Genomic DNA, 26,947 nt, shown 5'->3' on the forward strand with positions numbered 1-26,947 from the left:
GACAGGCAGGCAGGCTCCTCCTGGCTTCAACTGCACCCAAAAATCAACCTCCCGCTCCCTATTTTCCGCATTCCAAGCACAGGTCGGCACTGAATCAAGAAGATCTGAAGCCACCCGCCCCAGGACAAAGCCAACAACTCCAAGCTCAAACCAACATTAGTGCAGTCCAGATATATGCCCCAGGCATCATTTCTGCCCCGCCAGCCTGGCAGAGAATCCTGCTCCCCTGAAGGAATATCTCGCCACACAGCCACACACAGTGAGGAGACTGTTGCTGGAACTCTGGAACCTCCGTACTGCAGAAACGTGCTGTGTGTACACTGTGTGGGTTTGCACTGCCTTCTGTTCCCACCGCCTGCTGAACCTTCAGATGCTGCCTTTAGGAAGAAAACACAAAGCTTTTCCTTGGGTTATTTGAGCCACCCGAGGTTCAGCGTCTGACTCCTGCTCTAAGATCCCAATCAAAGCATCCTGGAGGAGGAGTGTAGTCTGTGTGTACCATGGTTAGGAAGGGAGTTTTGAGCCAAAAATGCTTTCCCCTGGAAGCAAGCAGGGACCTGGAGTCCTTCTACCCCCCACACAAAGGAAGTTGAACCAGAGCCCAGTGAAAACAAAAGCTCCAGGCCCTCTCAGCTGTTTCTCCCCCTTCCGTTTCCCCTTTACACCCTCCCCAAAGGCTATTTGCCCCACAAGGGTCCTAGTGATGAAGTGTATGAGGAGCAGAGTAAACCAAGATTAACTGCCGAGGCCTCGAAGACAGCAACAGAGGGAAACAAGCCCCTGCTCGGGGCAACAAGTGGACTGCCCCTCAACCTGTTTCCACCTTCCCAGGTGCCCTTACATAATAGGTATAAGGCTGTAGAGCTGACAGCACTGGGGGAAGTGACTGCTGGTGGAAGCCCATCCGTGGAGGAGAGGTTGCCCAAGGCCGGTCAGTCTGCTCCCCCTTTTACTTCAACATCAGTCAGGAAAAAAAGAGAGGGTGTCACCATAGAGGACTCCCTTCTAAGGGGAACCAAGGGCCCCATATGCCACTCGGATCCATCCCACCGGGATGTGTGTTGCCTGCCTGGTGCTCGGGTGAGATGCTGCGAGGAACATCACTCACCTTCCTAGACCCTCCCATTGTTATCCGCTACTGATTTTCCACATGGGAAACAAAGAAGTAGGCAAAAGAAGTCCTCAGGCGATCAAAAGGTACTTCAGGGCCCTGGGAAGACTTCTGGAGGGCATGGGAGCACAAGTTGCATTCTCCTCAGTCCTCTCAGTTAGTGACTGAGATCTACACAACAGCAACAGGGTGGACACACTGAAGGATTGGCTTTGCACGGGATGCCACACTGTGGAGGGCATGGGAGCACAAGTTGCATTCTCCTCAGTCCTCTCAGTTAGTGACTGAGATCTACACAACAGCAACAGGGTGGACACACTGAAGGATTGGCTTTGCACAGGATGCCACACTCAGGGCTTTGGGTACTATGGCTTGGGACGCAGCCTTGAGAATGGGCGAATGCTGGCAGCAAATGGGAGCCATCTGACTAGAAGGGCCAAAAATATTCTTGGGAACAAGTTGGCTGGGCTGGTTAGCAGGGCTTTAAACTAGGTATGGGAGAAGGGAGTGTACTGGGTGACAGAGGAGCACATGGGAATGGTGTCACTGTGGGAGGTGGTAATGGAAACCCCAGACTTGTCCCAGAGGTATTAGGGAGGGCTCCTCTGATAAGGCAATGAGGCCAATAGCCAAGCTGAAGTGCCTCTCTACCAATGCACACAGCATGGGAAATAAGTACAAGGAGTGAGAAACCGTGGCACGACTGGGAAAAGATGACCTCATTGCTATCACAGAAACATGGTGGGATGAATTCCCCACTTGGAATACCCTGACGGAGGACTACAGGCTTTTCAGAAGGGATAGACAGGGTAGGAGGGGTGGCAGAAAGAGGACAGACAGCAAAGAGCTGTGTCTCAGGACCAGTCACAATGAGGTCAAGAGTCCTCCTGATCAGGAGGAAGCTGTGGACTAGGCCTTCTTGCTTCAGCTGGAGGAGGTGTCTCACTTGCATGCTCTTATCCTCATGGGGGATTTCAACCACCTGGACACCTGCTGGGATAGTGGCATGGGAGGTGGCAGACAATCCGGGAGAGTCAGTTGAGGACAGCCTCGTCCTGCAGTTAACAGACGGACTGACCAGACAGGAAGCCTTACTGGACCTGGTGCTCACTAATGAGGACAGCATTAGGGACACTAAGATTGGAGGGAGCCTGGGCTGTAGTGACCATGCCTTGGTGGAGTTTGTGGTCCTGAAAAATGCAGGCCTGGCAAGAAGCAGACCCAGGACCCTGTGCTTTAAGAGTACTAACTTCTGGCTGCTCAAGGAACTGCTGCGTGTGATCCCCTGGGAAACTACCCTTAAGGGTATGGGTACAGCACAGAGCTGTCAGCTCTTTAAAGACACCCTCCTTAGAGCACAACAGCTCTCCATCCCCCTGCAGAAGTTGAGCAGTGGAGGCAGGCAACCGTCATGGCTGTGCAAGGACCTGCAGCTGGAACTGAGAGAAAAGGGGAAAATGTACAGAAGGTGTAAGAGGGTTGCACATCCTTGGACAAATAGAGGACTGCTGCCCATGTGTGTAGAGACAGAATTAGGAAAGCCAAGGCGCAGATGGAGCTGAACTTGGCAAGGGACGTGAAAGATAACAAGGGGTTCTACAGGTACATAGGTAGGAGGGGACAGGCCAAGGAAAGTGCTCCCCCTCTGATGAGAGGCAATGGGGAGCTGACTTCCTCACACATACAAAACACTGAGGTACTTAATGAGTGCTTTGCCTCAGTCTTCATGGGTGGTCAGGCTTCCCGTGTCCGCCCGGACCATAAGCCTCCAGGTGAAGGTGTGGGGAGTGGTTTCTGTCCCACTGTAACAGTGGAACAAGTCCAAGTCCTCTTCGCAAAACTGAACTGTAAGTCCATTGAGCCAGATGATATCCTAGGGGTATGAAATAGCTGGCTGATGTGGTTGCCAAGCCACTTTCTGTCATATTTGAAAAACTGTGGCTGCCTAGTTGGTGACTGGAAAAAGGGAAACACTACTCCCATTTTTAAGAAAGGCAGAAAGAAGGACCAGGGGAACCACAGGCCCGTGAGCCTCACTTCTGTGCCGGGGAAGATCATGGAGCACATCCTCCTCGAAGCTATGCTAAGGCACATACATGATAAAGAGGTGATTTGAGACAGGCAGCATGGCTTCACCAAGGACACCTTGTGCCTGAACAATCGGGGGACCTTCTACGATGGAGTGACAGCTTCACTGGATGGGAGAAAAGTGGTGCACGTCGTCTACCTGGACTGCTGCAAGGCCTTTGGAATGGTCCCTCACCCCATCCTTCTCTCTAAACTGGAGAACTGGATTTGAAAGACCAACTGTTCGGTGGATTAGGAATGGGCAGGCTGGACACAGCCCAAAGGGTCATGATCACTGGGTCTGTGTCAGGGTGGAGGCCAGCCCCAAGCAGTGTCCCTCGGGGGTCAGTCTTGGGACTGGTGCTCTTCAGCATCTCCATCAGTGACATAGATGCTGGCATTAAGTGCACCTCCATCAAGTTTTTGGATGACACCCGGCTGAGCGGTGCAGTCAATACACTAGAAGGAAGAGAAGCCCTTGAGAACTACACGAACAGGCTGGAGAAGTGGGCCCATGAAAACCTAATGAGGCTCAGTAAGGCCAAGTGCAGGCTGCTTCACTTGGGCCACATCAACCCCACCTATTCACACAAACTGGGGGAGGATCTCCTTGAGCACAGCCCTGTAGTGAAGGACGGGGGGGGTCCTGGTAGATGAGAAGCTTGACATGAGCCAGCAGTGTGCGCTTGCAGCCTCAAAGGCCAACTGTTGTTCTGGGGTGTATTAAAAAAACAGGTGACCAGCAGGGAGAGAGAGGTGAGTGTCCCCCTCAGCTCTTGTGATGCTCCATCTCCAGTACTGCACTGAGGCCTGGGCCCCCCCCAGGAGGGGAAGGCTGTGGATCTCTTGGAGCAGGTCGAGAGGAGGGCCACTAAGATGATCAGAGGGCTGGAGCACCTCTCCTATGAGGAAAGGTTGAGGGAACGGGGCTCGTTTAGCTTGGAGAGAAGGCTCCAGGGAGCCCTCCTTGTGGCCTTCCCGTGCGTGAGGGGAGCATATAAGCAGGAAGGGGAATGGCTGTTTACAAGGGGGGATAGTGATAAGACAAGGGGGAATGGCTTTCAACTGGGCAAGAAGGGGTTTAGGTTGGATACAAGGAAGAAGTTTCTCATACAGGGTGGAGACACACTGGAACAGGTTGCCCCAGGAGGTTGCAGATGCCCCATCCAGCCTGGGCGGCCTGGTAACCCTGCACATAGTAGGGGGGCTGAAACTCAATCATTGTGGTCCTTGTGAACCAACACCACCCTGTGATAAACAAGGCCTCGTCTCTTAAACATGACTTCTCTGAGGTCTAACCCCAGGGTCAATGGATGGGCTGGGTTGCTCTGTGAAAGCTTGCAGGTAGGACATCCTCTTCTGCTTGGAGGTGATTTTCAGAGAACCTCCCAGGGACACTCGGCTGCTCTTTTGACCCACGTACCTGATTCGTGAGTGGACTCTGAGATTACTGTCAGAAACACATGCCCACAGAGTAGAACTACACAGCTGCTCTTCCTTCAGAAACAGTTTCAAAGAGCTGTTTACAGGAAGAGCAGAAAAGAAAACCGTATGGGGAGAGATCCTCTTCTCTTAACAGGGAAAGGGCACCTGCAGCTCCTGGGTGCATGTCTCTTAGGCAGAGGGTGATAGTGATGCCACTTCCCTTCATTTTCTCTACCAGTGTTGTGAGAAGCATTTGGGTCTCCCTCACCCCAGGGGACTCCAGCATCTCCACGGTCCACACTGCGGTTTTCCCCTGAGAAAGGAGGTACCAGACCCCAGCATTTAATGAGGGCGAAGCTTTGGATGAGCTCTCCTTGCAGTGCAGGCAATTCTAAGGTCTCTGTCCCAAGCGGATCCCCTCGTCCTTGAACAGGTTGGAGCTGTGCTTCGCACTCTTCCTACACTCTGCCTATTTGTAGCACTTCTTCCCTGACTGCCATCTGCTGCAGGTGAGGAGCTGTGGGCTCTCCACAAAGCTCTCCCCTCCCCCCCTCCCAGCCCCCATAGATGTTCTGGTACCTCAAGAGGTTTGAACTGCGGCCCCGACTCTTCGTGAAAGCAGCAGAAGGAATGTGTTTCTGATGCATCTCCCCCAACCTGCGCGTTGCAGGTGGCTTTGCCCCATCATGCTCTCAACTTACCTTTGCACGTCCACTCAACAACCTCAACGCGGCTGAACTAAAGCAGTACAGGAACAGGACCTACTTTGGCTCCAACCCCCGAGAATGGGCCTAAGACCCAGAAAGGAGATACAGACCCTCCAAAGAACAAGAGAACTCAAATATGCTTGGTCAGGGGACAAAACAGGGAGTGGCTCATCCCAGTGAGACCAAATGAAAACACAAGCATCTCCTCTGAGCACCAGAACAGGCACAACACACGTACCACCACCACCTGGGCCCACAAAGTAGCTACCACGTATCTCCAGCTGGGACACAGCTCTCCTGTTAGTGCTCTTCTGTTCAACAGAAGGCAAGACCAAAGGGAGAAGAATTCAGGGGATTTTGTAGCTGAATGGATGCACTGACAGTAGGTGAGATTGGATTTGCAGCTCTGTACAACCAGAGCACTTGCACAATGTTTCAACTGCTCACTGTGACAGACTGAGATTAGGGTTTATGACTGAGTGGCACCTGATGACAGTGGAGATGGTGATTGGTCAGTCAGCTATACCCCCATGGCTGTCCCACGTGTGGCAGGGACATTCCCCAGGAAAAGAACGTGGAGCTGTGTGGAGAGCCTACACGTTCTCCACGGACTGTGAATGCCCAGGGTGGACAGTGACTGGAGCCCCATAAAATGAGAGATCAGCCAAGAAGGTGTCACCCCTAGGCTGGCTATTTCTCCTCTGTGTACCCTTCAACAGTGTGTGAGATACTGCTGCTCCTAACAGCACTGCTTTATCTCTGCTCCCTTCTCACACCACTCTCTCCCCCCACGGGGCAGTGCCCCTCTGCTCCCTTCTCACCCCACTACCACCCTGGGCAGTGTCCATGCCTCATCCCCTACTCCCCCACATCCCGGCAGTGTCACTCAGGCAGGGCCTCACCAGGGCCCAGGCCCCTGCATGCAGCTTTCTCAGCTGCTCTTCCCAATGCTCTCTCACTGCCCGCCTGCTCGTGGCCAAGCCCAGTGTTGCAGTGAGGTGACCTCACAAGCAGCAGCCCAGCCCTGCTGGCTATGCAGCTGCCTCCCTGCCTGAGCTGTCCTCTGTGTCACAGGAGTCGTGCCACATTCCATGACATCCCACTGTGTGCTGCTTGCCCCAGGGCAGTCCCGGTCCTGGAGGAGGAATGGCCTCCCAGCCACCTCCCCGCCATGTCACCTGGGCCTCCCTCTGCCTCTCCCCTCTCCCAGCTCTCAGCACAGCTAGGTGAGACCTCCACTACTGCAGATGACATCGCAGGAACAGTCCTGGGCAGGGAGGGTTCTCATGTTCTGGGCCTCCTGCAAGACAGAAAAGATTATTGGTTCCATGTAATGTTACCTGAAAAAAATGGGACACATTCCGTCAGCTGAAGTGATTGAGCACTTGTAATAAACCCACGTTTCCCCCCCACGACAACAAAATACTTTTTTCAGTCGCTGTTTTAATACCACAAGAAAAAAACCTTGATATGGTACCTGCATTACAAGTATTCCGCCTCTCTTACACAGTGCACTTCATCCCCCTACTCCCTCAGGTGTTTCCAGTAGACCTGATGTCAGAAGTCAAACTTCCAACAACTATCTACATGTGTTGTAATTTCACCCCAGGGGTAACTAAGCACCATGAAGTTGTTTGCTCACTCCCCCTCCTCAGACAACCTGCCCTCCCTCCGCATATCTTCCCTCCCTTTACTCTTTGGTCATTCAGCTATCTCTCACCTCCCCAATTGCTTTTTGGAACCTCCCATTGTTCAGGCTTCCTTTCCCTTGTCTCTCCCCTCATCTCTCCTGCCAACTCTAATTGTGTCTCTATTTATATCATTTTGTACCTGTGTGTAAACACTTCTTGTACAGTTATCCTCCATGGGAAACAAACTTCAGTGGAGGCAGCTTGCATTTGGCAGACAGTTTAGGACTACATTCTCTCATCATTGTAAATCTTACATGTTCTGCTTTGTTACTTCTACAGAAGATTAAAGGAAAAAAAACCTTCCATGCCTGTGTGCAGGGACTTCCCTGAGGAAAGCACGTGGGAGTCTGTGCAAAGGAGCTGGCACATTCAGCTGCAGATTCCAGTGGAGAAGCCTGCTGAAAGGAAAGGTGTTGGAAGTCCCCGGTGACTGACAATCAAAATGGTGGAGAAGGGGAAGTGAGGAGGAAGGCGGGCCGTACAGCCAGCCGTCCTCAGCAGACAACCTGAAAAAGCATAGCAGCCAGTAAGCTTCAAACACTTCTTCAGTTAACAGAAAATAAAAAACAAGTCTTAGGGATGAAAAAGTCATTTTAAGGAACATGTTCTCTGAAAATTTCCTCTTCTACAACTTTGTAACCTCCCTAATCAAGAATACAGATCTTGAAGAAGACTTGAGGGAAATGGCTTGTTAGGCCTTTGCCCCTGTAATTAGTCCTGCTGTGTATTCAGTGTGGAGTCCAAGGATTGGAGGTGCTGAGAGGATACTGATGGAACCGCATGAGGAAAGTAAAGTTGAAAGGAAACACTGAAGCATCTTGGAGTACTAATTGGCCCTGATGGAGCCATTAGCAAAGCCTCCCTGTAGACTCCTTAAAGCAGACAATGGGAGGCTGTGATTTCACATAGGCAAAGACCCTGTGTGGATGACTCTGATCTGGAGCGAAGCCCATGGTTTGTTTGATGAAACCAAAAGGCCCAGCCACAGATCCAGTCCCCTGCATGTGAAGCTCTTTGGACACTCAGGACACTTAAAGGGTCTCCTCTGTGGGTGAGCTGGTGGCATTTCGGTACAGGACTGTACTTGAAGCTCTTCCCACGCTGACGACACTTACAGGGTCCCTCTCCTGTCCTGATGCTGGTGGTAGGTGAGGTAGGAATTGCTTTTGAAGCTCCTTGGACATTAAGGCCACCTGATGGATCTCTCTCCTGTGTGCGTGCACTGGTGGCACTGTAATTCATAACCGCATCTGAAGCCCTTCCCCCACTCAGAACTTAAAGGACCTCTCCCTCGTATGGATGTGCTCATCGTAGGTGAGACTGGATTTCCATTTGAAGCTTTCTGTACAGTCAGAGCACTTGTACAGTCTTCTCACTGACTGCGTGCGCCGGCAGCTAAAGAGCCTAGAGTTCATTTTATGGTTTCCCCCACACTTACCCCTTGGGTTCTGCCTTCTCTTCTGGCACACTTCCTTGCTCCTCAGGGTCTTCAAGAGGCTTTTGGCCTGTGCTGCAGACCAAGGGGTTCCCCTCTCTCTTCTGGATGGTTTCCCTGTGGCTTCCTGAAGTGCTTCCCTTGCTTCCGACCCCTTTGGGCACCCCTTCTGATTCTCCCCACTGAGGCACCATTCCACTTTCTTCCAGCCACACCCATCTCCTGCAGCCTCTCCTTCGTATTTGTGATCCCATATCCTGCTGGATGACAGGAAACCCAGAAGTAACACAGCAGATCTGAACTACTACTCAAAGATGGCTTTTGCCCACCCAACTTCTTCCTCTCCCCCACCACCTCACCTGGGCTGAGGTCTCCTGCCGTGTCCTTCAGGCTGTGCACATCTAGGATCGAGGGGCCTTCCTCTCCTTCAAGCACAGAGATCACCATGGGTTTGGGGGCTGAAAGCGGAGGTCGAATAACAAAAACAGTGAAGATGAAACACTCCGTTATTCTGGCACAGCTCCTTCTCCAACTACTCCGCTACATATCCCTCCCTCCTTCTGAAACCACAATTAGGGCCTGAATGACTCTGGAGCAGCACATATTGGCTTCCTTCAGATCCCAGCATGACCTTTACAGCTCCAAGAATTACGCAAGGACAATTCCTTTAACACTCCCACTAAGGGTTTTTGCTTAATTTTCTTCTTCTTCCGAAGTGCTCAATGCACAAGGTTTCAAAAGACTTACAAGAATGGAATGCAGAAGAGTAAAAAGGTAACCAGGGAGTCACCCAGTTGCGGGAGCTGGTGGCACCCTGTAACGCAGCAACAAGGGCAGCTCACAGGAGCTGCTCTAACCCCTTCTGGCTGCCAGCAGTGACTCCGGGTCTTCTCTCACAGTGCCGAGCACACAACTCCCCCTTCTGAAATAGACATCTACCTGTTCCTTCCGTGTTGCTGCTGTGATAATCCATATATAACTGCCTTGCGATTACCCTACCACCTGATTGCAGAGGCTCATTCTGTACAGCCAAAGGTGCCCTAATTAGGAGGAAAGGGAGCAAAGTTCTCACCCAGTGAGGCCACAGACCCATATGTCTCCACCGTCACATCCTGGTAGAGTGTTTGCTGCGCAGCATCCAGCAGTGCTCCCTCTTCCCTGCTGCAATACATGGCCACCTCTGCAAAGCTCAGGCTCCTGCAAGGAAAGAGGCTCCTGGTACTGCCAAGGCCCAGGGAAGCAGTTGTCAGAGGAGAGAAACTCAAGTACTACCAGCTTCTCCGGCCCCAGCACGCACTGCTAGCTGAGGGCACCTCACCCTCCCTGTATTCACATTCCTTGCCCCTCAGTCTCTCCTTCTACTCCCCCATGCCCCTACCTGAGATAAGTGCTCCACAGCCATTTCCTGCTCTCATGGAGGCTGAGATGATCACAGGTGACAGGCAGAAGTTGAATGAGTCTGGGGAGATGAGAGAGAAGGCAGGGAATGTGTGAAGGAACGCAGCGCTGCCTGTCCAAGCCCAGCCCTCCGCCCCCCACCTGCAGGCCACATTGCCTCGGGGTAAAACCCATCTGGGACTCACACCAGCAGCACTGGTCTTAACAGGCTTCTTTCCCAGCACACACTCCACTGTAGCAGTGTGCTCCCCCCTCCCCCCTCCCTTCTTCCTCCCAACCTCCTCCTTCCGCCTGGCCTTGCGCACAAAGACAGTGAGCAACAGTGCTCACCCCAGTGGTTAAAACAGATCAACAACCACAAATCTGTTTCAGACTGGAAGGCTGACAGTACTGAAAGTAGATACCTGGATCAACAGCTGAGGGCCAATTAAGCATGAGCCTCAACACAAAATACAGCAATGAATCAACTGTCTTACTCCAAAAACAGCAAGAAGCACTAACATCTCAAGTACTCCTGTACAGCAGCAGGCTGCATGACCACCTCTGCCATTGAGCACGGATTTCTCTCGAGGTTATACCACCACCAAGACCCCTTACATGTTGATGTCAAGACTTGCTAATACAGGTACTCCATAAGTGACTAACAGTTTTGGTTTGAGCTTTAGACTTGCTGCCTCCCTGTGGGCCAATGAGACATCACTGGATCCTCGGTGGTGACTATCCCCACTCTGTAAATCGTATGGTAGAACTTCTCTTTACTATTGCCAACTTGCCCATCTTCCCCCCATCCCTTAGTTGCTTAGAACTTGTAATAAATCAGTCCGCTAACACTGGATTTGCTGTCTTTGTCTTCCTCCAGGTATACATATAAATACAGAGATACACACACGTAACCATCTCTCCTATTTGGAGCAAGACACTGTCACATGTTCCTAGTTTGCTTAAGGGACTAAGTCAGAAAGTTGGCCGGCAAAACACAGAAACACTGTGAGGGCAACTGTTCCGGTGCTCAAATCAAACTGCTCCTGATGTTGTCTACATTGATAAAGGCTCACACTCCTTCTAGGAGGAGCCAATCATTTAGCCACACAGGATAGCCTGGAGCTGGGTCACAACATACCAAACGATATCCATCAGCTGTACAAGTAGATACTTCGAAGCTGTATGAATTGACATAACTATACGTGAGGAAGTACAGTAATTATAATTCAGCATAACAGAGTTGGTACACAGACTAACACAGGTACACATACCGAACAACAAAACCCACAAGGACACTCTTGCTCTGCCCTTCCATTTGATGAGCACAAAGCACCAGAGAACTCCAAACAGAGGTTTGTGCAACTTCTGTCAAAATCTACACCTCAGAGGGACTTTGAGTAGAACTCTCCAAAAACTGGTAACTCAAAGGCACCACAGACCGAGCATTAAAAGCAAATGGCGCTGCAACCTGGAATTTATCACAAGAAAGCGTGGCATAAAATTGAAGTCCTGCCCACTCTTTCTTGTCATCTTTGAGGCCAAACAAAAAGTTCACCTTTCTGTTTCGTATAACATGGAAATTCACGTTGCTTGGGATGTGTCAGTCACTCAGAGCTATTCCACCCGCTGCGCACAGCGGTGGACACGGAAGTCCATCGCGTTTGAATAGCTACGTAGTGGAATTCCAAGGTCACAGCCTGAACCAATGGGTGGGCTACGCGAGTATGCGGGTGCCTGGAGCGGCGGGTGGTCTGGAGCCACCCCTTCTGTCCCGCAAGACTTCCCGTGCAGTCTGAGTCTGCGCGGGTGACCCTTTTGCCCCCGCCCTTCTCTCCGGCTGCGCGATGGTACGAACGGGGGAGGGTCACATTCCTCAGCTCGTCCCTTTCTCCCAGCTGTTACCGGGAGGGGGAGGGGGAGTTGATCCTTTTTTCGATACCTTCTCCTATTGTGCCTCTTTCTCAAATGAAGGCTCCGTCGTTGCCTCCGCTTGTTCTACAAGCTACAAATCTGGGAATCCGTCCTGTTAGTGAGGAATCAGAACCATCACAGAATCAGTCTATACTGATAGAACCATTACAGAACCTGAAACAAGGGCACCATTTCGTCCCCCAGTCCAGCCCCTGTAAGCCCCCGCCTCCCCCACCCCCCCCTTCCGCCCCCCCCCTTCCCCCTTCCACTCCCACCCCCCCCGCTTCCCCCCCCCCCCAGAAAGCGCCGTCCCAGCACCTTGCCGTCAAGTCGAAGAGACGGCCGCTCTGCCGGTCCCGAACTGGGACCCGGGGAAAACAACCCTCCTGCACGGCGAGGTGAGGCCGCAGGCCCGAGTCCCCGACCGCGGCCCCGGGCCGCTTCCCCGCCCCGCCGCACTCCGATCGCTGCCCACGCGGCCGCAGCGCACGGAGCGCGGTTCCTCGGGGCGGAGCGGGAAGCGGCAGTCGGCGGGGCCCCCCGGAGCTGCCCCAGCGCCGAGCAACGGGGCCCGGAGCCGGGTTCTGCCCGTCGGCATTATCAAAGTGCATGCGTAAGCTTAACCTGTGGTGAGCATACAGCGTGCAACCCGAAAGTGAAACCAGAACTGAGATTTCACCCGTAACATCCAGCAGCAAAACACCCTAAGTGGGGCTCCGGTTGTAGGTGCTGTGGTGCCTCAGTGCCCAGGGATGCCTTTGTCTTCATCTTCACTTTCTTCCTTCAAGGATCGAATGAGCAACCCACATTCTTGGAGGTAAAGTCCAAGTTCTAATTCCTGCCTCACCTGCTGATCATCAGGTGGACTGCTGAGGCTCGAGGTGAGTAAGAACTCAGGGGAGCTAAGGATTCCATTCCATGTAAGAAAACTGTGCTCAGCGGTAAAAGTTCTGTGCAGCAGCAAGCTGTGTTGCTAACTGCTAGAATTAGTAGGCAACTGTAAGCTGTGCTGCTTGCTAGGATGTTTACGTCCTTCTGCCACTCAACTTGTAACCAGAGCCCTGAGGTCTGTCCGCAACCTGCCAAGGACGCCAAAGTGGGACAAACAGTGGCTCATGGCAATCCCAAAGCCCTGTAAACCCATGAGGGTGTGCACAGCTGTGCGTGAGTGTCTGGAACAGAAACATGTGGGAGAGCTGGGAGGAATGCAGTGGGGAAGTAACTGTTTCCACACCGACGATGAAACAGCAACTGTGACAGAGCAACAAAAATCCACCACTTTGTATACACATTGTCCCAGGGTTAGGAACTGTTGAACTACTGCAAAGACCTCTGCTAGGCCTCAAATGATCCCAGACATTCAAAATCCTTGACCTTAGGTGATCTGTTCCAGTCACCAGGTGGAATACTACCTGTTGGCTTTTGCTAACTGAACAGATGACACTAAGCAGAACCAAACAGCATAAATCTCATTAAGCTAAACGCTCTTACTTCTCCCTCAACAGCTCAGGAGCAACCCGTATTGAAAAGTCTGCATCCAAAAGGATGGCCGCTCTTGCCTCTGGTTCTAAAAACTGTACGTAATGACTCAGCTCTCACTGGAGCCATAGTGCTGCATCCAGTTTCCCTGCTGGTGGAAGCTCCAGTAGAACCTTCTCATCCCCAGAGAAGCACATGAGAGAAGTCCTAGCTGTCCTAGGAACTCCTTGCTGTAATGAATTGCGTCCCCAAAGCCTCCCGCATGCAAGCACCTCTGCAGCACTGAAGCGGTGAATGATGGCATCAGAAGGCAATATGGAGAATGCAGTGGCCAGTTTCATGTGGGACACACCTGAGCAACTGGGAGCTGATGCTCCACCAAAACTCAAGATGGAACTCAGCAAGATCCAGCCCACAGGGGGTACAAGCACAGCACGACGGAGCTGTCACTAGCAGCACTTGTCAGCCTGCTGTACAGCTATTACGGGCAGCCCTGCTACGTGGAGGGAACAGCAGACATGCAGTGGTGTTGGTGCATCAGGCTCATGACCTCCTAGGTAAGCTGTACAAGGGTGAGGTGGGGGAGATGAGGTCCAAGCATGGGCTACGCACCACTGAGCAACCAAGCTCATCCTTGCCTTCTCTCCAGGGGGCAATGTTCGGTGAGTAGAGCAGTGCCTTCCTGTTCCAAGAAGTCTAGATGGCTGGGACTGTGAAGGAGCTCCAAGGAGGCTTTCCAAGTTCTAAGGAGCACACCATTTTGCAGAGCACCCAAGAGAGAACATGGGAGCGCTACAAACTGATGGCAAAGTGGGACATCACAGCCAACTGCTGCCTGTGTAAGGAGCTGACGAGAAACAATCCCTCCCTCTCCATCTGATAGGCAGGTAAGAACGTACTCCCATGGTCTTCCCAGCTGGGAAGTCCAGACAGGCCAAGCCTTGAGAAAGGGAGCACCACAGGCACACCCACATAGCTTTGTCCTTATGACAGACAGAAGATGTTCCTATGGCAGCTAGTGCTCAACAACTGCGCCCATCAGTGGGGTAGGACAGGCTGCCCTGGAAAGTGGTGGAGTCTCAGTCCCCCGAGGTTCTCAAGAAGCATGTAGATGTGCCACTGAGGGGCATGCTTTAGTGGGTGTGGTGATAATGGGTCAGTGGTTGTCCTGGATGATCTTTGAGTCCTGAAATCATAAAACCCTTACAGTTGGAAGAGACTTTTAGATGTCGTCCAGTCCACCTCCCCTGCAGTGAACAGGATCATCTACAGCTGGATCAGGTTGACCCGGGCCTGATCTTAGAGATCTTCTATGTTACAGACTCTGTGATTGGTACAACTCTAAGACTCACGCTCCCCTCTGCGTCTCTCCAGAGGTAGTTCTTTAACACTACATTTCCCCACCCCACCAATGTGTCCTCTCTCCAGCAAGTAAGTGGAGCTACATGGACGTAAAGGGTGGATGGTAAAGCCGGATGAGCTCCACCCTGTCAACCGTTTGCTGAACTGCATCACCATCCCAAAGTCCCCTCCTGTCCCATTCTGCACAAGAGGGACAAGGATCCAGACAGCCCTTGGCCTCTGTTTCCCCTCCTCCAGCTCTGTGTGATGACATCCTCGTGGTGCAGGGTGACACTCAAAGGCCACAAGTGCCTTCCCTTCAGGCATGACCTCCTCCAGTCTCTTTTCTTTCAGTTTCATCTGCTTTGCTCTGCCCCAGGCAGCCTTGCCCACGACCTCAAGTCTGCCAGCTCACCCTACCCTCCTTCCTTCCACTACTGAGCTGTTCAGGCTAAGCCAAGCACTTCTGACAGAAGTGCTGTCACAGCTGATAAACCAGAAGTACAGAGGATGTGGAAGCCAAGTGATGGGTGAAGTAGATGACCACCTAGAGATCTGCCTGGATCAATTAAAATTCCAGGCACTCCTAGTGCATCAGTTGTCCAAGGGTCTGGACAGTTGTTGGCCCTTCAGTCCCTCTGCACAAATGTTGCCAGGACAATGACAGAAATGGAAACAGAGGGAGTAGGGGAAGAGCTCAGTGCAGCTCTTGGGACTTGAGGAAGGTGGGTGCTCACTTTGTGCTACGTTATAGCTTCATCCAGGGGCATGGAGTGGGTAGGAAAGCTGACTTAGTTTGCAACACCTCCACATTCAAAACACAAGCACTTGGCCCTGAAGTGCAGCAGCAGCAGCACTCAGTCACCAACTACATGGCATACCTCTGGCCAGAGGTAATGCGCTGCGCTCCACTGCTCTTTACAGAGTGGTTTTCAGGTCACTATCACCCGAATCCATCCCTGGTGTTCCCTCAGGGATTCAGGGCCGGGAGCACTCCTGTGAGGAAAGCATAAGAGCACTGAGTTGTAGAGAGATTCCCGACTCCCTTCCCTGACGGTCTTCAAAAGCCAGCAGCACACAGGCCTGGGAAACCTGCTCTGATGGTCCTGCGGGAGAGTTCAGAACCAGATCATACAACCTTACAGCCATTCAGTTGGGAAAAGACCAGGTACAATTGTTAACCTACACAAACATAGAATCACAGAACCATACCCTCACAGAACTGGAGAATTAACGGAGTCATTCAGATTTGTAAACAGCTGTAAGACTCATTCCAGCATCACGTAACACAAGTCCACCACTAAACTGTCCCCACACACCTCATCTACATACCTCTTACACCCCTCCGGGCATGACGACTTCATTAAGCAAAACTCCCCCCACCACTGACCCCTAACCATGTCTGCTTCTGTGCTGCTCGGTCAGCAGGATGAGGCAGAAGTTTAGCTAGCAATTCCTGGGCGCAAAGGACACAAGGGAGATGGATAGGTGAGTACCTGGGGCCTGGGAGTGCTGCCCCATGCCCTGCAGTGAACAAGTAACCCCTAGAAGGCAGGGTGATCCCCCATACCTGCATGCAGCCTGCTAGCCCACTTCCCTCCTGCATTCTGCAGTACTCCTTCCCCTTGGGCCAGTTTCTTCCCCTGTGCTGAGATGGAGTTCAAGTTGTGGGTGACAGTGGCCACCATCACTGAGTACAAGCACTCCTCCTGGGACTGCCACTTAACCATCAGGGATCCCCTCTAGGCAGATGGAGGCCAGACCACCTTCCAGCATCCATGCTGGGCTGAGGGCTGTTGAAACCACTCACCTCCTGCGTTTCCAGTGTCTCATAGGTACCATGAGTGGGTAGCTGACACATCCCCAGTTAAAGTCCCTCTGACAAGCTCTGATCATTCACAGAGCATGTCTAGCACTTCTGCGATGCTTATTCAGCCTTAGGTCAATGAAAACCTGCTCCTGGAGATGCCTAATGCTGTAAGGCCATTCTTTGCTGTGCAGAAGGACCCCAGCTTCTCCCCCCATGGGCATCATTTTCCTTTCTGCCTCATTCCTCTTCATCCTTGTGCACTCCCTCCTGCTCTCCCACACCATCAGGGCTGCAGGTACCACCCTTCACCTTGACCTCATTCCCAACAACCACAGACCAAAAAAGGTGAGCGTGACTGATTCCCCGTGTCGTGGTTCCCACAATGGTCACATTCGTGCAGTCAAGGGACAAACGCTTCCTTAAAGAGCTTGGGTTTAAGTAGTGCAAGCAGTGCCATTGGCAAAGAGGCTCCCATGGGTAACCTTCGGACCCTCCTCCCCCAATCTTCCTGTAGCTCTTCTTGCTTTGTCTCCCATCAGAATTACTCCTCATGAGATGGTTTTGCAGGCAGCGGACATCTCAGGTCCTGCCAGCAGGATACATACATTCACCTCCATATTGTCCTAACTTGGACCTAGCGGAGTGGAATAACCCCCATAACATACCACTACACCAATGATCCCCTATTGCCATCTCACCGGAAGCATTAGGAAAGGCAGTAGACTCATTGATTACTACCTACAAGAGAAGGGTGAGCTATAAAGCCCCAGAAGGAACAAGCACCAGGCTTGTCACAGTGAAAGCCCTGCCTGTAGCTTGCTCAGGAAAGCCCAAATAGTACACAGTGCAATACAGACGGTTCAGGTGTTCTGCATCCCTACTGCACCAAGGCAGGTGCAAGAACTTCCGGGTCCACGCAATACTGGCATTACTCTTACACCTGCATACCACAGCTGCTGTGGCCTTTCACCAACTCACAAAGGCCAAAAACATGGCTGGAGGAATGAAACAACGTCTTCCAGCAAGACAGAACTACCTTCTCAACAGGCCCAGGTGCTGGGTACACTCAAACCCACCCTTCCAGCTGAACTAGAAACACACGTAACTGAGAATGGGTTTGGCTAGGGCCTGTGGCTGAGGCAGAACTCCATTTAAACCCAGTTGTGTTCTGGTCTCAGTTCTGACACGGAGCAGAAGAGAAGCGTAGCATGAAAAAGTTATCTGGCTGCCTACTCTGCATTAAAGGTGGTAGTGCCAATAACCCACACCGCTGAAGTCTCACTTAAGGCAATTTCTCCAATTCAGAAGCAGGTAAAACATCTGACCCACCTCCCTAAGGCACGGTACACCAAACAGACAGCAGCATGATGGATCACCTACTTCAGCCAGTGCTGCAGTTTGTCTTTATCACCCTTGGAAGAAGAGCTTTGGAAGACCCTAGGCATGGTCTCATTCATGCAAGAATCCAGAGCTGAAGTTCACTCCCAGCCCTGTGCATCAGCCAGTGTCCCCCCTTGCCATCCCATAGAATTCACCAACAGGTCCACATGGGTCCAACCACACTCCACATTCCTACAGGACAATCAGGGATACCCACATTGTTACAATAGGCATAAGTTGTAGTGACTTAACAGGCCTGACGGTGGCTCGATACACTTGACCATTTGCTGTCTAGAGGGCACTGTCAGACACACACACACACAGGTCCTCCTGTTGCCTCAAAAGTCTCACAGTGGTTGTGAGCTCCTTGAACCACAGAGGTAAGGAGCCCCGGTGCAGTGGGACCCACTGCTGGCCTCAGACTTCATCAAGCCTTTATGTCAAAGGGGTCATGTGCAAAAGCAATCTAAGATAAAACCTCATGAAAAAGCTGCACATGAACCTTTAACTGCTTAGCAAGGATCAGTATTGGCAAGGTATCTCAACATCAAGGTGTGAGGGCTCTTTCTCCAGGTGTGAACTCAAGAGACAGCCACACTCAAGGGAAATCCTGTCAATGAACCTGCTGTCGTGCAGGAGAGCTCGAGGGGCAGTTGGGCTGTCCGGCATCTTTGAGGTAGGATGAGTGCCAGATTTTGTCTGAGTGCACTCACAGTTGCCCCCTAGCTGTTACGTCTGACAGCAGTTCTTTTGACCCCCCCAGGCCAAGATGCGTTTGTGACCATTAATCTGCTTTCACTAGAACACCATCAATACTGTTGCTCACAGTCTTTGTGGGCTAGGCCTAATGTTCAAGGCCAGGACAAAGAAGGACATTCAAAGGAAGAAAGCAAGTGTGGAGAGCATGCTGGCTGTGCTGGGAAGAAAATCTAGTAAGACCAGTGTTCCCAGTCAGAGTGCCAGGTGGCTTTTACCCCCAGGCAATGCCCTGAAAAGGACTAGGGAGGGCTGGACTTGGACAGAAACAGCTACACCCCCTCACACCTCCCCTGCCCTTTCTTGCCTCAGCACGCTCCCATGAGTCTTCTGCCTTTCACCAGCGATCATCTGATCCAGACCTACAGGAAGGCTTCCACTCACAAATAGACGAACTACACTAACTTGTAACAGCAGATTGAGTAAAAGAGTCACATACCTGATGTCTAGTCCTGGTTTTCATACCTGTAATCCAACCACAGCAAACACAGGGAAGGAAAGCACAACCACACTTACACAAAAGTCAGATGTGTACTTGCAATACAAACATCAAAGAAACAGACCACCACCCTACTGTCCAGATGTGTTAAAACACTCTAAGACACACAACTGCCCAAAAGACCCTTCACTGTAAACAGTAACCCCATACTCTTCAGGACACAAAATAATCCATAGCAGGATGATTTCACATGACCTCCAGGAGAGCAACAAATGACCACAGTACATCCATCGCACGTAGGGGCATGGGGATGCAGGCAGAAGCAGCCATGGGGTGAGGGATGTGAACACACAGGGAAAGAGGGTTGCCAATTCACATGCTGGGATAGAGAAGCCACCGGCACCAGAGTTCACCTTCCCCACGAGCTCCTTCCCTGGGCTTCGAGTGATACCAGCAAACAGCTTCTTGCAGGATGTGGCTGTGCATTTCAGCAGGGAGAAGTGGGTGCTGCTGGGCCCTGCGCAATGAGCATTCAATGCCAAGTACAGGGTCAGGATGACTTCCCTCGTCCTGCTCATCACACCGTTCCTGATCCAAGCCAGGATGCCACTGGCCTTCTCGGCCACACTGCTGGCTCATATTTGGCCCACAGTCAACCAGTACACCACAGTCCCCTTCCATGAGACAGCTTTCCAGCCACTCCTCCCCCAAGACTGTTGTGACCAAAACGCAGGACCCAACACTTGACCCTATTTCTTCCTCTCCAGCAGATCAACACTCCCTCCCCCATTGGAGTCACCTGCAAACTTACTGAGGGTGCACTCAACCCCCTCAAGATTGTTCATGAAGACATTAAATAGAAGCAGCCCCGAGGACTGAGTCCTGGTGCACACTGCTCATGAGCAGCCACCAACCCACTTTAACTCCATTGCCAACTCTTTGGGCCCAGCCAGCCACCATTTCACCCAGCAGAATATACACCCATCCAAACTGTGGTCAACCAGCTTCTCCACGAGAGTGTTGTGGGGGGGACAGTGCCAAAAGCTTTCCTGAAGTCCCAGTAGACCCCATCACCAGCCTTACCTTTGTCCACTAAGTGGGTCACCTTGTCATAGAACAAAATCAGGTTTGTCAGACAGGATCTACCATTCATAAACCTGTGCTGACTGAGCCTGATCCCCTGGTTGACCTTTAATTGATCCCTTATGACTCCAAGATCATCTGTCCCATGATCTTCCCTGGCAACAAAGCCAGACTGACAGCTCTGTATAAATTAGGCCTGGATCACCTTTCCAGACCTTCTTGAAGATGAGCATCCCATTTCCCGCCTTCCAGTCCACTGGGACATTCCTTCTTAGCCAGGACTGTTGTAGGATGATGGAGAGCAGCTTGGCAGCCACATCCACCAACTCCCTCAGCACTCCAGGGTACAGTCCATCTGGTCCCATGGACTTGTGAGCGACCAGCTTTCAGAGCATGTCCAAAACCATCTCATCACGGTTTATGCGTAGATTATTCTGTTCCCCACCCCTATCTACCAATTCAAGGGGCTGTGTGCCCAGGGAGTAACTAATCTTACTATTAAAGACTGGGGCAAAGAAGGCATTAAGTACCTCAGCCTAATGCTTTTGGTCCGACAAATTTGGAGAAAAAGACAAAAGGAGACTTGTTGGTGCCTACTACTGCTGCATCATCGAACAGAGCCTGTTGATGAATGCTTCTTCCTAAAGCTACAAGCAGTGTTACTATCACAGGCTCTTGTCCTGCTGGGTGATTTCAACCACCCTGACATCTGCTGGAATAGTAGCATGGCGAGCTGTAGGCAATCCAGGAGGCTCCTGAAATGCACTGAGGTTAATTTCCTCAGCCAAGTAACAGAGCCCCACCAGGGAGATGCAGTGCTGCACCTCTGACTCACCAATGCACGTGGACTTGTTGGTGACATCTGGACTGGAGGCTGCCTGGCCTGTCGTGACTCCACCTGCAATGGTGGAGTTCATATTCCTGAGAAATACGGGACAAAATGTAAAATCAGGATGCTAAATTTTAGGAAAGCCAACCCTGAGCTCTTCAGGGACCTAGTCAACAGGACCCCCTTCAAAAGTGTCCTCAAGGACAAGGAAGTGGAGCAGAGTTGTCAGATCTTTAAGGAAGCTTTTCTTCAGGCACTAGTGCTCTCCATTTCTGGATGAAGGAAGTCAGGAAAGAAAGTCAAGAGACCAGCATGGCTGAACCAGGATGTGGTGGTCAAACTGGACAACAGGAAGAAAACAGTAGGCAGTGGGAGCAGGGACAAGTACTCTGGGGGGAACATAGGGATGCTGCTGGGCTGTGTAGGTATGGCATCAAGAAGGGCAAGGCTCAACTGGAACTGGTCTTGGCAAGAGTGAAAGAAGAATGAGAAAGGCTTCTACGGGTACATAAACTAGGAAAGGAAAGTCCAAGGAGGTTTACCCCTGTTAGTGAGCTCACAGCCACAGTGTGGGTGTGGCGATGGGCCTCCCAGTGTCCCATAGTCCAGGCCCCATGTACAGCTCTCCAGCCTCTGGAGCTCAGGATCCCTGTGCCAGTGGAACTGCAACTGTGACGGGCATGAGTGGGCCAGGAGGAAGCAGGGATGAAGAGGGAACATGGGTTCTGAAGTGGAGTGGCTGAATGCGCTGACCATGCAGCATTTTTCCTGTTCCATAATGAAGCTGAGTGGAATTCCTCAGCAGCATGTCAGAGGGGGTGAGGTTTTTTGGGACATACACCTAAAACAGTCCTAAGCTAGCTTCCTAAAGCCAAGCACTTCAACAGCCAGCCTGAGTTCCTGTGGACAAGTTCTGCTGGCACAACAAAATGTGGATGCCCTTTTTGTGGTGCAGTTGAGTACAACCTGCAGTGTCATGGCAGGTTTAGATATTGACAAGCATTTATAAGATTCCCTCTCTGCCCTTTTTTTTCCCCCAGGATGAACAGTCCCAGGTCTCTCAGCCTTTCCTTGTAAGGGAGCTGCTACCTACACTGATAATCTTGGTGGCCCTCTGCCAGACTCTTGCCAGTGTCTGTCTTGTGCTGAGGAGACCAGAACTGGACACAGAGCTCCCAGTGCAGACTGATCAGGGCAGAGTAGAGGGGGAGGATCACCTTTCACAGTCTGCCAGCCACACTCTTTTTAATGCACCCCAGGATACCATTGACCTTCTTGGCTACAAAGGCACACTGCTGGCTTATGGGCAATCTGTTGACCACCAGGTCACCCAGGTCCTTCTCCTCAAAGCTTCTCTCCAGCAGATCAGCACTAACCTGTACTGACAACAATGACCAACGTGATCAGCCTTATCAAGTAATGAAGCAATGTTATCCATGGACCTCCTTTTTGTTGGTAACATGAATAAGCCCTTCCATTGTCCCCCACGTTACTAGCTAGCTTCAACTTTAACAGAGCTTTGGCAATATAAATTATCTCCCTAGCATGGTAGACAGCATTTCAGTCAGTTTGACTGATCTGGCTCCCAGTGTCTTTCATTTCCACTCGAGAAGGAAAAGGTCTGCTCAGATGAGTCAGACTTCTGTCTCTCTTACTGACTTGCAGCAGTCTGAAATTGCCTGTTCCTGTGCTCTTAAAAGATGGCTTTTAAAAAGTGACCAGCAGTGATGGACTCCAGTGCTTAGGGCAGGTGATGCTGTTCTGGAAATATCCCAGAATTCCTTAAAGAATAATTAATTGGGGTCATAGTCCTGACTGGGTGGCTTATAATAGATCCCCACTTTATTGCCTTGTCCCTTATTCCTTACTCAGAGGCTTTCAACCATATCACTACCAACTGTGAGCTCCATTCAGCCCAGCCCACCACTACATACAGCAACGCCATCCCATCTTACCTGTCCTGCCTATCCATCCTGGAGAGCTCAAAGCCATACAACACACAGAATCCTTCCTACCACACCTCATTTATGCTGATGATGTTGTAGCTCTGGGGCCAAGATAAAGCTTCTAGCTTTCTAGCTCCTCTTAGTTGCACCTCATGCTGCATGTATTGCTATATAAACATCTGAAACATGCTCCAGGGTTCCCAACTCCAAGTGGAGCAGATCCAAGTATCTTGTTAGCACACAGTGCCTCCAACTTCAGATGCCAAGTCAAAAACAGAAAACAAAAAACAACAACAACAACAACAAAAAAAACATAACAAGCACACAGATGGAGATCTGGATTGCTGTATGTTTGCTGGGGAGCTCTTCATCAGCTCCAGGGTGTATAGAGCTCACATATTACACAGAGCACATAAATTTCTGCGGAGTGCATACAACTGCTGGTTGAACTACCTGAGTGACAAAACCTACCCTGTACACCTTCCTGTGTTAATGCATGTTAGGAAGGGAGATGGGGCTGTGTGCCAAACATGCCTTCACCCTGAAGCATGCAGTGACCTGGAGTCAGACCTTCTTGCACCTTTCCCTGCCCTTCTACAAGGCTTTGTCCTTTCATTTAAGAAAATAGGGTCAGACCCCAGTGAAAACAAAAGCTCCCCCTTCCGTTTCCCCTTTTACACCCCACAGAAAGGCCATTTGCCACACAAGGAACCTAGTGATCAGGTGTATGAGGAGCAGAGCAAACCTAACTTAACTTTCAAGGCTGGTCTCTTAAACATGACTTCTCTGAGGTCTGAGGATGGATCCATTCAATCTGTGAATGGATTGGCTGGGTTGTTCTGTGAAAGCTTGCAGGTAGGACATCCTCTTCTGCTTGCAGGTGATTTTCAGAAAACCTCCAAGAGACACTCAGCTGCTCTTTCGACCCACATATCTGATTCATCAGTGGACTCTGAAATTACTGTCAGAAATGTATGCACACAGAAAAGAACTATGCAGCTGCTCTTCCTTCAGAAACAGTTTCAAAGAGCTGCTTGCAGGAAGAGCAGAAAAGAAAACTGCACGTGGGGAGAGATCTTCTGTTAACAGGGAAAGGACACCTGCAGCTCCTGGGTGTATGTCCCTTATGCAGAGGGTGATAGTGATACCATTTCTTTTCCTAACCCTTCCAGTGTTGTGAGAAGCATTTGGGTCTCCCTCACCACAGGGGACTCCAGCATCTTCCAGGTCTCCACAATGAGGGATTTTTTCATGAGAAAGGAAGTGCCAGCCCCTGAAGAAACTCCTCCTACAGGAGAGACACTTGCAGGGCCTACCTCTCATATGGATTAACCAATGTTTGATGAGGGTGGAGCTCTGGATGAGGCTCTGCTTGCAGTGCAGGCATTCCTAAGATCTCTGTCCTGAGTGGATCCTCTGGTGCTTGATTAGGTTGCAGCTGTGGTTGGAGTTCTTCCCACAGTCAGAACATTTGTAGTACTTCTTCCCTGACTGCCATCTGTTGCAGGTGAGGAGGTGTGGGCTCTGCACATAGCCCTTCTCACACTTGAGGCATCTGTAAGGCTTCTTGTCATGTGGGCTCATTGGTACAGGTACATGTATGACTTTTCCCCACGCTCAGTACCTCACAAGGTTTGAGCCATGGCCAAAGCCCTTCTCAGAGGCAGCAACGTCTTTCTGATCCACATGCCCACACACCAAGGGTTTCTGGTGGCTGTGCCACATGCTGCTCTAGGCTCTCCTTTGCATGTCCACTCAACACTCCATCTCCAGCAGAAAAAGAATATGCATAATTCCCTCATCAGAGACGAAGGGGGGACTGGATTTACTTTGGCCGCAAACACCAAGAACAGACCTAAGGCCAAGAAGGGAGCTACAGACCACCCAATCCATGGGAAAACTCTCAGGTATGCTGATCAGGAGACAAAAATGGGCTGGCTTAGTATTTCATTGAGGGACATTCACATCTCTGTGTTATATCTGCTCTGACTTGGCTGGGTGACAGAGGTAAAATGCTACTTAGCTCCAATTCTCCTAAAGGTAATGGAGTGGTGAACAGGAGAAGTCAGGCAAGTGCAAGTCGGTTTTCATCAGTGATAACCAGAATAAGGAAGCGAACAAGAGATGTTGGATCTGTCCTGCAGCCAAGGTCAGGTACCCAAACATGGACGGGGTTTGTATTTCCCTGCTTTCAGCCACACAGGCACCATTCCCTGCTGGGCTCACACAGCTATCTGCCATTTAACACACTGGAACACATCTTCTTTACACTGAGTGGTCTCTACTGGCTGCACCCCATTAAACCATTGTGCCAACTGTCAGAGCAAGGAGTATGCTCTTCAGAGTGTCTTTAAGATGAGTTTGCTATGCAGCCCTTCTTCTGCTCAAGGGATTTGTAAGGTTTGTCACCACACAAAGCTACAGGTGGTGACCAGGATTGGACTCTGGATGAAGCTCTTTCCACATTTGGGGCACTCCAGGCTCTGTCTCCTGTGAGGATGTGTAGGTCGGTAATGAGGCAGGAACTGCTTTTGAAGATTCTTGCAGACTCGGGGCACATCTTTGTTCTTTTGCCTTTGTAGATGTACTTATGGGAGCTGAGCTTAGAACTGCTTGTAAAGGCCTTCCCACACTCAGGGCACTTAAAGAGTCTCTCTCCTGAGTGGATGTGCTGGTGGCAGACAAGGTTGGAACTCACTGTGAAATCTTTCCCGCACACAGGGCACTTAAAGGGTCTCTCTCCTGTGTGGTTGCGCTTGTGGTGGATGAGGTTGGAAGAGCCTGTAAAACTCTTCCCACATTCTGAGCGCTTGGAGGCTCAACCTCCTGTGTGGATACGCTGGTGGATCTTCAACTCCAAACTGCTTTGGAAGCCCTTCCCACACTCAGGGCACTTATATTATCTCTCTCCTGTGTGGACACTCTTGTGACCAATGAGGTCAGAACTGCTTCCGAGGCTTTTTGGACACTCCAGACACTTAAAGGGTCTCTCTCCCGTGCGGAGGCACTGATGCTCAGTGAGTTTGGATCTTCTTTTGAAGCTTTTAACACAATCTCTTCACTGAGTGTACATGCTTGTAGTTAACAGAGCTGGAAATCCTTTTAAGGCTTTTCCCACACTTATCACTTGGGTTCTGCCTTTTCTCTTAGCACATTTCCTTGCTCCTTGTGTCTTCAGACTGCTTTTGACCTGTGCTGGAGTCCAAGGAATTCCTCACTCTCTCTCCCTGGTGGTTTCCCTGTTCCTTCTCAAAGTGCTCTCCTTGTTCCAGGACACTTCTGATTTTTCCCACTGAGGTACACCCAACTGCCTTTCAGCCACACCACACTTATGCAGATCCTCCCTTGTAGAAGGGTGGCTCAGGGAGCAAGAATTTGTGAGCTTGAATGCTATGTGCACAACCCAGGCTGAGACCTTGAAGATGTCAAAGCAGGAAGAAAAACTGAGACTTCAGTTAAGATAAGGGAGTAGCTAGCCTGGGAAGAGATCAAGACAGTGGAATGTGAAGAACAGTGAAAAAAAGGCCGTGTGATGATTAATGCTGTACCAATAGCTAGTGAGCAAGATGTGTGATTTCTGTGTGCTAACCAATTATAAGTTGCTGTGTGTACCTGTATTTCTGTATAAGTATGAGCTGATTTGGGCAATAAAGTAGCTTTTAGAAGTTTCCACCATTACTTCTGTGAAGACACGTGGATTCATTCAGGCTGCCTTCTTTGACTCCCTTATGTTTGTGATCCCATCACCTGCTGGATTCCAGAGGTAATCGAGAAATAACACATTGTGCCAAAATACTGTCCAGTCAGAGATGACTTTTGCCAGCTCCAACCTGCTCCTGTCTCCCGCCACATCACCTGGGCTGAGGTCTCCAGCCTTGTCCTTTAGGCTATGAACATCTGGGATCCAGGGGTCTTCCCCTTCTTCAAGCATGGAGATCACCACTGGTTTGGGGGCTGGAAGTGGAGGTTAAATAATAGAAACAGTGGACATGATAGCATTCCCATGATTCTGGCACAGCAGCCTGTCCAACAACTCCACTCTGTTTCCATTCCAATTTCTGAAACTGCAGTAGGGGCCCGAATACTACTGGGCCAAAACATACTGGCTTCCTTTGGATCCCAGCGTGACTTTTACATCTCCAAAAATTATGCAGGGA

General features: G+C 50.9%; 1 protein-coding gene across 1 annotated transcript; it reads right to left on the bottom strand.

The window, feature by feature from the left end:
* Window positions 1–6,548: 6,548 nt before the first annotated feature.
* Window positions 6,549–12,200, bottom strand: LOC121106974 (zinc finger protein 75A-like). The gene is made up of 6 exons (XM_046901512.1): window positions 12,046–12,200; window positions 11,088–11,839; window positions 9,815–9,895; window positions 9,509–9,657; window positions 8,766–8,894; window positions 6,549–6,610 (listed from the first exon to the last, which is right to left on the bottom strand). The coding sequence occupies exons 2-6, from the start codon at window positions 11,129–11,131 to the stop codon at window positions 6,549–6,551; spliced, it is 465 nt and encodes a 154-aa protein (XP_046757468.1). The 5' UTR covers window positions 11,132–11,839; window positions 12,046–12,200.
* Window positions 12,201–26,947: the final 14,747 nt, after the last annotated feature.

Source organism: Gallus gallus, chromosome 16 (assembly GCF_016699485.2).
Source record: "Gallus gallus isolate bGalGal1 chromosome 16, bGalGal1.mat.broiler.GRCg7b, whole genome shotgun sequence".
In the NCBI taxonomy this organism is placed as follows: domain Eukaryota; kingdom Metazoa; phylum Chordata; class Aves; order Galliformes; family Phasianidae; genus Gallus; species Gallus gallus.

Coding starts and splice junctions, on each gene's coding strand:
- LOC121106974 (XM_046901512.1), bottom strand. CDS start 11,131: ATGGAAGGGCAGAGCAAGAGTGTCCTTGTGGGTTTTGTTGTTCG. Junction 9,896..11,087: donor CTTGTGGGTTTTGTTGTTCG/GTATGTGTACCT, acceptor TCATCTCCCCAG/ACTCATTCAACTTCTGCCTG. Junction 8,895..9,508: donor TGGGTCTGTGGCCTCACTGG/GTGAGAACTTTG, acceptor CTCCGCTTTCAG/CCCCCAAACCCATGGTGATC.